Source organism: Penicillium macrosclerotiorum, assembly GCF_028827735.1.
Source record: "Penicillium macrosclerotiorum strain IBT 26536 chromosome Unknown utg000003l_segment0_segment0, whole genome shotgun sequence".
Classification (NCBI taxonomy): domain Eukaryota; kingdom Fungi; phylum Ascomycota; class Eurotiomycetes; order Eurotiales; family Aspergillaceae; genus Penicillium; species Penicillium macrosclerotiorum.
The window spans coordinates 4,757,667-4,769,457 of NW_026643083.1; the positions used below are offsets into that span (position 1 = coordinate 4,757,667).

The window sequence follows — 11,791 nt, forward strand, 5'->3', positions numbered from 1 at the left end:
ATCTCTTCCCAGCTCAGCCCCCATCTCCGTCCAAATCCTTCCTTGCCCATTTTCTTTGTCGTGTCCGTCAGGGGTTGTGCTGCTGAAACGAATCCCGGAGCCCAGCCGATCGTGCATCCAGCCAATTAGCGCCATAGACTTGGGACTTTCCGGACAAACGACCGAAGCGCCGGCCCATTTCTGCCCCAGAAATTCCTGGTTATCACTCCAGACCTGCAATTTCACCCACTCACCACGCATGTCTCTGGCCTGGCCTCGCTCACTTTAAATCCCCCCAATCTCCACCCTTCCGATTCCCTTCTTTTCCTTTCATGATGTCGGCCCAAGAAGAATTCGATCAGCTGGTCCAGAACAACCGCGACAAGGCCGCCTCCCACCCTGAGGACCGCGACTCCTCCCCGCACTTCTCCGACGACGACGGCTCCTCCCCACCACGCCACCTGCGCCAACGTCGTGTCCTGGACTCCTCTGACGAGGACGAGGACGAGGACAATATGGTCTCCTCTCGTGGCAATTATCACATCCCCAACACCGTCTACGATGCCAACACCGGGCCCAAGGGTGTCATTGCCGATGCCCAGGCTTTCGAGCGTGCCCGCAAGAAGTCCTTCCGCAAGACCCTGCTCAGCGCTGCCGGCTTTGATTCGCATGCGCCTGTCTTTGGTGCGGGTAAGACAGAGCCGCCGGCACCCGCGGTCGAGGGGTCCTCTGGCAGTGAGGATGACGAGGATCGCTTTATGCGGAAGTGGCGCGCGTCCCGCATGCAAGAGCTCCAGAACCGAGGAATGCGCCGCTCCCCACATCGTGGCCGACACTTTGGCTCTGTCGATACGGTCGATGCCGCAGGGTATCTTGATGCTATTGAGAAGGTGACCTCTGACACAGTCGTTGTCGTCTGCATTTATGATCCGAAGGTTTGTTCTCTTTGTTTCAATCTGACGAGTTCTATATATATTTTTTTGGGAACAACTTCTAAGTTTCCTCCGCAGTGCGATAATAGTGCCATTGTTGAGGAGTGTCTTGTCACCATTGCCCGCAGACAACCCACTACTCATTTTGTTAAACTGCATCATGAGATCGCCGAGATGGACAACATCCAGGCTCCTGCACTGCTGGCCTACCGTGATGGCGATGTCTTCGCCACCATAGTTGACATAATTCGAAACATTCCCAAAGGCCGCAGCTGCAGTGCTGATAGCCTGGAAGACCTACTGAAGCTGTGAGTTGTCTAATCGATCGCCTCCAACTAACTACCTCAATATACTGATGTGACATGTCCAGGAACCGTGTGCTCTGAACAGAATCGATGTGATTTCACATCTTCTTTGCACAGCAGCAGGCGTCTTGTTTTGATTGCATTCTACTGGATAAACACGGGTTTCGTTTTTCCTTTACCCTCCCCCTCTTCCCCTCTTTCCCTCTCCTCTCCTCTCCTCCTCTCCTCCTCTCCTCCTCTCCTCTTCTCCTCCCTCTTGCCATTTACATTGACACCTACCTACACTCACACCTATCCTTCTGATGCTGTCTTCCTATCTCTCTGAATTGTCTTTCCTTACTTTCTTATCTTGTCATTTGAGAAAAAGCAAGCAGAAAGCTGGCATAAAAAAATGACGGTGGCTATTTTATTCAGGCGTTGGTTCGCAATAGACCATGTGGACTGCGTGGAACGGAGCTTAAGGTGGCTGGATTATGCTTTGGGTTTGGTGCCCATTATTGCTGACTTTGTTCTCTTTCTTTCCTTCTGTTGTGATTCTCTGATCAGCATATTCGCGCTGGCCTGTGTCTGATGCCCGATTTTCTTTCTCTTTTGTATTGTCATGCTGTATCTCCTGAGACTTTTGCACACTGGTCAGATGTTGTGTGCTTATGCAAGTCTTGATGGTGGTTTTAGAGTTTAAAGATATCCCATATTGTTTTCTGTTATCTTGCTAATTTTATTTCTCCATCGTAACTCCTCTGTCGACTCGGCTTTAAGGTCATAGCTAAGTCTAATGTTTTCCCTGTAGAACACCATAGAAAGCGCCCCCACTGGCAGTAGCCCAGACCTCTTACAAATCGACCAAACTTCCCTTTTGAAGCTAAACTGCGCGATAAGCCACATGGCCGCAGTGCCCCACTGCCTGCGATGAACACAAGCGAAATGCGAAGTAGAAGCTGTGGTACATGCAGGGGTATTGAGACCCACCAAAAGGTCGCAGAACCACAAAAATAAGACCAGTGATCACAAAAATGACTTGATCGGCGCATTCGATGTGACCGAGCAGCTCAAACTCTGGAAGGAATAATTGATTCACGGATCAGAGGGTTGCTATCTTGTAGATAATTCTGATCTTGCTTGATGTGTTCTTCGCTCCTTGGTACCGTTTCCAAAAAGAGGAACAAGTAAATAAGTCAAATTTCTTGTCGTTTTGCATTCTTCAAAGACGCTTAATAATAAGCCGCGCCATCCACGTTTGATTTGGTCATCAAATGCAAAGATCAGTCTACATTTTGTGATTACGTGGATATTCTAAACAGAAAAAAAAAGGCGTCTCGCATTAGAGGCAATCACTTTTATTATAAAATGTTAGATTACATATTAAAAATACCTATCACATAATTTTACAGTCCCAAAGCTGCCCAGAAAAGGAGCCTGGGATGCGAAAGTCGAGCTGATGCCAGGGTTTTCATAGCTATATCGCGAATCCATTGTTGATCCAGTGCCTCATGACATGAATTCCTTCATCATTTTCGGTCTTTTTATCTCGACGAATGATGACTGCGTGGCTATGCCTATCATTATGAATATGGACCGGATATTTTCGGAATCCCACCGCATCCAGAGAATCAATGATGGCGATTTGTTCAGGTGTTAATGCAAGTTTAGGAAACTCAGATGCCGTTTTCCCAATACTAAGAGGCTGCGAAGATGCAGAAGAACGTCGCCTCCACTTGACTGCCTTTAGAACCTTGGATGTTCTCGAATCGGATGAGTCAGACTCCTGGGTGTCAGAGCTTGAGAGATAAGCTGGCTCTTGGAGAGCATTGGTATTCTCCACAATCTCATCCACCACGTGTTGCATATCTTGCACTAGAAGGGGCACCCTATATTTTTGAAAGAGCAGACCGTTCTTCCCTTCCAAGTGAAGACGGATTCTTTTTTGACTTCGGCATGTCTGGATGATAGAGTAGATGGTGAATATAGTTGTAGCAGGAGGAGCCAGAAGAAGAATAGCAAGGTAGAAGGGTAAATTCTGGCGGAAATTTTTAAGCCGATTCAACTTCTCCTCGCCGCAACTCTCTGATTCTTTGGGTTCCAGCGGTAGTAACCACTCGTCTGGGTTCACAATCGTTTGCTCATAGCCCTCGACATAATTAATATTGATTTTCTCGAGGTCCCGGAACGGGTCCACTTTCGAGAATAAGGTGGTGTAGGGCACTGTAATCCGGTCATTCACAATATTTCCGTATACGCTCCGATTTTTAAATCTCTTCAACCCTTGGATGAAAATGCTCTCAGGGTCGGCGAGAAGACTGAGAAGAGGCCGTCCGGTGTCGCGGAATGTATCAACCATGAACATCTGCTGGCCCGACATAGAAACCATTCGCGGTCCTAGCCCATTCCAGATGTTTGTTCCCATGCCTTTAGCTGGCGTTCGTACTCCAACATGAGGTGAAGCAAAGGTGGTAAAGTTCATGGGTTCCACTCTATCTAACCAACCGTGGGCTTGGAGTAATCCAATGGCATATCGGGCGATAAGCCCTCCTAGAGAGTAGCCCACAACGCTGATTTTCGTGATCTTTTGTCCTTGGGCCTCCAGTTTCTCAAGGGTGTCTTCGACCTCTCGCACCACCCGTTCGCCGCCGACCTCGATTCCGTCATAGGTGAAGTTGCCGCTGTTTTCTGCAGCGCAAAGGGTATAGAGACGATCCTCTCCATATTGCTCCCTGAGTACTTCTGCTATAAAGTCCAAGTGCGACGGCTTACCCCAGAGCCTACTCGAAGGGTTTAAATTAGCTCAGGCTTCAGACGACGTCATCCCAGAAAAGGAGGAAACTGTTAAACTAGACATACCCGTGTACAAGGACACATAGATGGTCGACTTTCTTCGAAGTCTCTATATCAGATATATTTTCTGTGGACATTTTGTCTGTATGCGAATGAAATTCTGGAAGAAGGGAAAGTCAAGGAGGCTAGACAGGTCAAATAACAAGGCGCTCCTGCAAAACCGGCGTAGTCGGAGTTAAGTCGCACTTACTCCGTTCTCCTGCAGCCGATAAGCCCGCTCGATAAGCCCGATCAAGTTGGTGAACTAACCAGAATAGGTCTGTCTTGTAGCCTGTTTTTTCAGGTGTCGAAAGCGGGAGGTTCTCTTTGTAGTTGATTAATTCATTACTCTTCATTATTTATCTAGTTATTCTTGAGTGCATACATATGTCCTCTTAATCTGTGTTTCAAACAAAAATGATTTGTTAGGTACCCCAAGATAGCTGCCTTTTTTTCATTTTCCTCCCCCTCCTCCCCCTAAAAGATAGATATGCATTTGTAGAGATTGTGTTACTTTCACCCTCATTCCCGTGACAGACATAAAAAACTAATCAAAGAAATACCTGTCACAGAATGAGAGATATCTTCTTAGTCTCTGAGCGTGGGGCATGGTAGCATGGTATTTGACATTTGAGGGGACTGATTGCACGAACACAAGAAGTCTCAATTTATAGAGATATAATCGGAAAATATCTCACTAATCTAGTCTAACCACCCGACCTGCACATAACACAGTCGTAATCATCTGAACTGGCATTGCTGTTCATTTGCAGTCTTGAATTGTTCTTTTTACATTTTTACAATCGCCAAAACTTCTCCGAGAGAATCAACTACGAAATCCGGCTCCGCAGCCTGGCATGCGGCTTGGTCTCCATACCCATAGCGACACCAGCAGACCTTGCTCCTGATATTGCGCGCAAACTGTAGATCTGCCACTGTGTCGCCCACCACAAGCACCGTCTGCGGATCAACGTCTTCGAGCTTATGCTTCTCGCGCAATACTGGGACCAGCACATCTAAAAAGCTGGCTGGATCCGGCTTACGCTTCGCCCCGGGAGTTTTGTCCCCGATAATCAGATTTTCGGGCACATAACTCTCTAGACCATTGCGTTCGAGGGCTGTCTTAACCGCCGCCACGCCCTTGTTGCTCACGATTGCGATAGGGACGTGTTGAGCATTGAGCTCCGCCAGAAGGTCCCGGGCGCCTGAGAAGGCTTGGATAAGAAGCTGACCGTGAGTCGCATAGAGTGCGCGGTATTTTTCAATCCATTCAGTCTCCACGGGAGGAGTAAAATTCGAGGGAAACGGGTGAAGCGCCTGGAAAGTGTCTGCTAGGCCGGCACCACTGGCGATCAGGCGGTGGATCTCCACTTGAGGAGGTACATGAGTGGGCAGGAAGGCGTCGAAGGTCAGTTTTATGGTGTGTGAGATGGACTCATGGGTGTCAAAGAGAGTGCCATCGAAGTCGAAGATGGCGAGGGCGATCATGGTTGAGGGGGAAGGAGGGGAGCAATTGTATCATCCGAGACAACCAAAGTCAGAGTACTCGAAAATGAACAAAACAGGTGATTTTCAGGAAGCCTAAATAGTTTCACAGATTGATGGTGAGTGCTGATGCTTGCAGGATTCAGGACTGAAACCTCGTCGCTCACGTGATAAATCCAACACATCTATAAAAGGGGTAAAAAGAGACAGAGACCTTAGTGCATTCGCGCCGAGAGGCAAGATAACTTTTAAGGCTGAAGAAGTATGATATATGTTGCACAGAATTCTGGCGTGCCTGTACCAAAAGTTTTCGTATACTACACCTACGGGCCAATCGATCGTGATATTGGTAACTACGGGAATTTATACAATATATACATCTTCATGAGCTTCATTGATGGCGAGAATCTCAACAGAGGCTCTTAAACCCGAAATTCCAGCCAACTCGCAAACTACATCCAAGAGATCCGAAATATGAACAACGTTGACTATATCGGCTCTGTGGATAATGGTCCTGTCACCGACCAAAGCCTATCCACTTTTCTCGAGAAAGGTATGATATATCAGGCATGAAATTGTGATAGACTGATGGCTTCTCGGAAGGCCCTTTCAACTCGAGCGAAATGCCAACTCGACTACTCGGTACCTACAAGCATTGACTCGCGTGAATTAACGCTACAAACTTGAAAATGAGTCGCAAGACTACGACTGCCCCACTTAATTACTTCAACTTCATTTATCATCCTTACATAAGGTCCCATTTCAGTAACCGCATCACGGAGCTTCTTCCGTTGTTCCAAAAATGGAGCCAGGTGCTGTTAGTTCGTGTTGGGCATTATTCTAAGAATGAGATCTCAACTGATGCGGAAATAGAATGGCGAGGTTGGATTGTATACGCGAATATGAAGCCTAATCACCATGCTATATATTGGCTCGCAGAGCGCAATCGTAATACATGCCGTATGAAACCCCGTGCGCGGGGGTCTAAAACGAGAACAGTCAATAGCACTCAGTCGTAGCCCGCCAAGATCGTTCCATATTAGCAGGGCGCATGATCAAATAAAAGTACCAATATTTGGGCCAAGAAAACCCTAGATCGATCAATCCTGGCTGGCGTCTGCGGCCCTTTGCATAAATTTAATCAACTAACTATGTGCAGCGGCCACATGTGCGAATCACGACTCGCCCTGGTAGCTAAGCCTATCTCGATAAGTTTCCCTCCTAGCTATCATCGACAATAAAAGTTTTGCTTCTCAATGAGGCAGAGACGTCCGATCAGAGCCCTAGATGGAAGCAGAGACATAAGGGCGTCCACGATATGCTATAGGGCATATATAGTTATAACCGGATGTGCTAATCCGATATTATGTTCTGTATCTTCGTAGTCAAAGAGAATATCTGGAAATGAATGATCCAATGTTCTCGACAATAGTTCCCCAGGACGGGTAGAGCGGCAAGTCTAAAGACTTGAGTCGCTCAACACATGCGGCGGCTGCAATGGTTGAGCACGGACTTCATGCGGTGCAAGCTGCGGAACTAGGTATGCGAGAAGATCGTGGGATGTGCTGATTGGTCCTTTGGTCACCTCTTAAGAGTGGTCAATCATCAAACTTAGGAGCCTCAACCCACGAATTTGTAGGTATTTCAGACCTGAAATTAGCCTGGATAATCAATTCAAAAAAAGCGTCTTATGGTGACAATGGAAGCCCTTGGCGCGGTGTCTTCAGTCTTTGCAATATATAACCAACTAGAACGATGTGGAAAACGCCTACACCGATTGAAGCACAATTTTCTAATTGCTGAGCAAGAGGTGAATCTTCTCGCAGACGAGGTATCCGCTTGCCAGAGCCTTTTTGGAATATTCACACATATCAGTCGTCCGCTGGAAAACCGAGTGATGCGATTAGCCTGCGATCAACAACTGGAGGAAACTCTTGATTCTCAAACGAGGTTCGCCTTCGGGCAGATTGGTGGCATTCTATCGAAACTTGAACCTTTGAAAAAAGGAACCAATGCCAGTCGCTTTGACCAGTTTGTTGCGAAAATACGATGGCATTTGACAAAAGACGACGTTCAGGTTCCACTTATCACACTGAGCAGCGTGAAAATAAGTTTGACAGCCTTGACCTGTCTTTTGGTCCTCGATGATTCTGTGGCAAACCTGAAGAGGCCATCCATCTCAGATGCTGAAAAGAAATCCCTCATTGTACAGATGTCAGAGTAATTATCTTCCCAAAAGCTTTATACTCACATTTCTAATGGTCTACTTCGAAATTCAGAAAACAACTCAGAAGGACGATCAACCGCCAGGAGAGATGCCTGCGACGTGTGGCCAATAAAATGAGTGAATATATTAACACAAACTCGCAGCCGAAATGTGTAATAAATGCAGAATCGTTGGTCTTCAGTATACAACAAATGAAGAAAGAGCCGATTGCTGAAGCACAAGACTTGATCAAAGAGAGTCTTTCCAATTCACCGCTCCACACCTCCATTCCATCCAGGGAGACTCCTCTCGCATCGAGAAATATCTTTATACAACCTCTACCTGGGGAGCCATCTGATACTTTTGGCTCCTTGGTCAGAATCTCAAATTCCTCTGAAGCTGGCCTGTCGCCACAAACAAGCGCATTGGTTCTTAGGAAGAAGCGGCGACAGACGCGCCCTGTGTTCCATGACTATGGCGATGGTAATAGAGAGACTTATGAGATTGAATCGTCCCCTTCTTTTCACTCTAGTCGCCTGAGTCCCAATTCTGATTTACTTCAATCTGCATATGTGCCTGTTCCACCTTTCAATATGTCTGATTGGCAGCTGCGGAAGCAAACAAAACGTGAAGTTTGAGCCAACATGCCTCTTCGATTCCAGATATGGTAGTATAAAGATTCTAAGTAGTTAATTTATATCTCTGTTGTTCTCTGCAAGTTGAATTATTCATCCAACATAACGGCTTGATTCCAACTATAAAAACATTATGCGACAAAAAAGCATACTATCTGATACTTCGATTGCGGTTGACCCTTGATAATTCCAAGCTTTCTCAATTTAAGCGTCCCAAAGTCACACCAGCAATACCAGTTGTCAGTTACGGAGATTGCTTTTGAGAAACTTTAATATCAATCGACTTTATCTTCAATCCTCTTATTCCGGGCCAACCGACAAGTGTCGCCCTCCTGAAACTGGCAATAGGCGCCCACTGCATCAATAGCCTCGGTGCGTCGAGCTCTCTCTTCTTCTATGGTCGGACGAGGCAAATTTAGGAGACTTTCGATAAGCCGCTTCTGTGGAGCAGGCACCTCGGCGGCGCACTTCAGCAATTTGCTCGAAGTTTCCACCGGTGCTACAGACAATTGGCGCTTTATTTCGAGCATTAGCTGCTCTCGATCATCTTCACTTTGGGCTTGCGACCGTAGCTTATCTTGGGCTCGCTTTCTCGCCCCTGCTAATTCCTAGCTTGATTTCCTACACTTCTCGTACTTAGGCGTTCCTTTGTATCTCGATATGGGACGCCCTAGAGATCTGCTAATCTCATCGCGCTGATGTATTAGCGCCACAATTTCTGATTATTGGTAAGAATGTTGATATTAGAGTCGTTTCATAGAATTTAAAGAATCAGTGGTATAGCATCCTCCTAAGAGCGTCTTAACTCCCTCCCTCGTAGCTCTTCATAGGAATCTGCAAAGTTTTTTTCGATACTAATCGCTAGGCCAGAGGTATTTTTCTAAAGAGGCTATCGGAGATAGTGGTATACTGAGAAGCAAGTATCACGGCTTCATTTTCTCTGACGCTCTTTCCAGATAATCGGGGGCCCTAGAGAGGTGAAACTGTGACCATCACTATCCTAAACACAGCAGGCCTTGTTTCATGGAAAAGACCAGAGCATACCCGCAAATACTGCAATTCCTTGCTTGTCACCATGTAGCCATCTCCGAACTCTTTTATTTGAAGCATAAAAAAAAGGATCTCTCCCCTCTCACCATTGCGGAAAGTTGTTTTAGAGGAACATGAAATATCGGCATCGGAGTGAATCTACGCAAAGAAATAGGGAAGAAAGGAGGTTCTGGACACGGAATGAAAGACCTCAGCCAAAGTTCCTTTGAAAAGCCCGCAAACTCCCCAATTTCGAAGACCAGGAATAAGCAAATAAAAAGATAAGGGAAACCAGACAGAAGAAAAGGAAAGGAAAGATTTGTAGAGACAGATCGCAGCAAAGCTGTCGGAGCAGATGAGGGAGTACAATGGCTTGAAAGCGAATTTCTGAAAAAGAAAAATTGGGTTGGCTTTTTCCCGGATGGCTTTGTTACAGGGCACCTCGTTCCGCGGTGAAGTCCCAGAGCATCTTGATCAGTGTGTCGGGAAGGGTGTACAAATCGACGTGGAACTCGCCCACTAGATAAGAACATAAGGTGTATTAGTGGTCTACAATTCGAGGAAAACAACGAGGGGGCATTTAAATGATCGGATATGGACTTACGCTCGACATCGTTCTTGGTATAAGAGTCTGGCGACTTGTTGTCGTGCACCATCTGCACAACTTGAAGCAGATCATCCTCGTTGAGTTTTTGCAAGCCATCGGCAAGCTTGTCCATGTCAACCTAATCCTCGCATTAATATTTATTATAATCGAAGCGCACGCGTTGGATATTACTGACATTCTTCTCAGTGCGCTTCTTCTTCTTGGTGTTCTCTTCTCCGGCGGCAGCACCACGCTTGGACTTGACACCATTCTCGTCGCCAGGTACCGGGCCGGACTCGCGCAATGCCGCCAAGAGAGCTGGCTTCGGGTTGCGGAAGACCTAATTCCAAGGTATATCGGTCAGGTACAAATTTCAAGAAAAGAAAGACGAAGTATTCGCAACTTACAATCTGGTGCTTAGCCTCGTAGCGTTCCGACATGAAGTTCAGGTCATGCTGAATGCTGTGGGATTTGTCGGCGATGAGGTCAATGGTCATGTCAAACTCACCCCAACCCTCCTCTGAGATGCGGAAGGGCGAGTTTTTGAAAGCTGTGTGCCAATAGGCATGTCATCAGTCACCAATCAACGGACGAAACAGCAATGCATCGAGCATCACTGATCAAGGTCAAAGGAGGTAGTAAACACATACTCTGTGTAGCACGGTCTCCGAAACTCGGGTGCAGACGATAAGTGACCTTGTCGAAGATGGTGGCAGGTACCTGCTCACCCTTGTCATTGAGCAGCCACACCTCAATGGACCATGAGCGCTGGGGGAAGCCCTCAACCTCCGATGGCTTGTCACTGTATCAGAAAACCTCATAATTAGCCTTGCACCTTTCCATTTCTCTCTTATTCGGCATAGGGTTGGTGATGAGCGGTAGACCGGAGGATCGGGGTTCTGGGTAGTTAGGGACAGGATCCCCTAGTTCCATTCATGCGCGCATCTCCCACTCCTCTTTCCCGTAAGGTATGGCTAAGCAAGTCTTGGTGTAGGCATGTTTGGGATTGATGAGATGGGCTGCAATCGCTCATAGGGGTTGGAGGAAGGGCTGGGAAGACAGAGGACACGAACATGACATGCTGCTCCGTGATAAGACGAACGGTGCGCTTGACCTGGATCACAAGAATCAATTAGTATATCTCGCTCGACCTGACTCCAGGCTGCAAATGTGGGCGTTGAGTCGCTGGCTGTTCAAGGAGGAAACGCGATTCGAGGGCACTTTCAGCGTCGCGAATTTGCGGTCTGCGCATGCACCTGGACAGACAGGACGACTGGAGGCGGTAAAAATGGATAACTCACGTCAGGCATTTTGACACTGATCAGGTTGAAATTGTCTGAAAGAGCGTAGAATCTTGGTCCGAATAGGTGTGGAGGGGTATGCGCTCAAGGGTGTGTGGCTCGGAACAGTTTGCGCAGCTGGGAGGAGCGGATCTTCGGTTTTCAGGCAACGGCGGATTGAGAAGACCAAGATTCAGGAATAATGGCACGTGTAACTCAAATAAATGGATCGGAACTATATATCAGCAACAACGACGAGCATTGGGAACGCGCTCGCAGTAATGGGAGAAAAGAAGAGGACCAGGCGGGAGTGGGGAGGAATGAGGTCGACGGGACAGACACCTGAGACCCGTCGCGGAGGAGCTGAAGAGCACCGCGACCAGCGATCCCCCTACAACCAAGTCCGCGGCCAGGCTTCACTGGGTATCGCCTTTACTGGATTTCGAATCGCCTGGCTCCGATTTCACATATCCTACTCGACTGCATGTTTTTGTTTTCTCTCAAAAACCTTTTGTTTCTGACAAGCAGGAAGATTGATTGTTC

The 11,791-nt window shown here is 47.2% G+C and overlaps 4 protein-coding genes across 4 annotated transcripts; 1 reads left to right on the forward strand and 3 right to left on the reverse strand.

Annotated features, from left to right (window-relative positions):
- Positions 1 to 314: 314 nt before the first annotated feature.
- Positions 315 to 1,297, forward strand: N7462_004621 (phosducin family protein; the record flags this gene model as incomplete). Its single annotated transcript, XM_057076347.1, has 3 exons — positions 315 to 914; positions 990 to 1,219; positions 1,282 to 1,297. The coding sequence occupies 3 exons, from the start codon at positions 315 to 317 to the stop codon at positions 1,295 to 1,297; spliced, it is 846 nt and encodes a 281-aa protein (XP_056935852.1).
- Positions 1,298 to 2,672: 1,375 nt separating this feature from the next.
- N7462_004622 (lipase ROG1 family protein) lies at positions 2,673 to 4,125 on the reverse strand (the record flags this gene model as incomplete). Its single annotated transcript, XM_057076348.1, has 2 exons — positions 2,673 to 3,975; positions 4,055 to 4,125. The coding sequence occupies 2 exons, from the start codon at positions 4,123 to 4,125 to the stop codon at positions 2,673 to 2,675; spliced, it is 1,374 nt and encodes a 457-aa protein (XP_056935853.1).
- A 691-nt stretch (positions 4,126 to 4,816) lies between these two features.
- N7462_004623 (HAD family hydrolase) lies at positions 4,817 to 5,515 on the reverse strand (the record flags this gene model as incomplete). The annotated part of the gene is made up of 1 exon (XM_057076349.1): positions 4,817 to 5,515. One exon carries the CDS (start codon positions 5,513 to 5,515, stop codon positions 4,817 to 4,819), a length of 699 nt encoding a protein of 232 aa, XP_056935854.1.
- Positions 5,516 to 9,812: 4,297 nt separating this feature from the next.
- Positions 9,813 to 11,278, reverse strand: N7462_004624 (putative transcription initiation factor subunit (TAF30); the record flags this gene model as incomplete). Its single annotated transcript, XM_057076350.1, has 7 exons — positions 9,813 to 9,901; positions 9,987 to 10,107; positions 10,165 to 10,308; positions 10,376 to 10,518; positions 10,619 to 10,770; positions 11,042 to 11,082; positions 11,270 to 11,278. The coding sequence occupies 7 exons, from the start codon at positions 11,276 to 11,278 to the stop codon at positions 9,813 to 9,815; spliced, it is 699 nt and encodes a 232-aa protein (XP_056935855.1).
- Between the last annotated feature and the right edge of the window lie 513 nt (positions 11,279 to 11,791).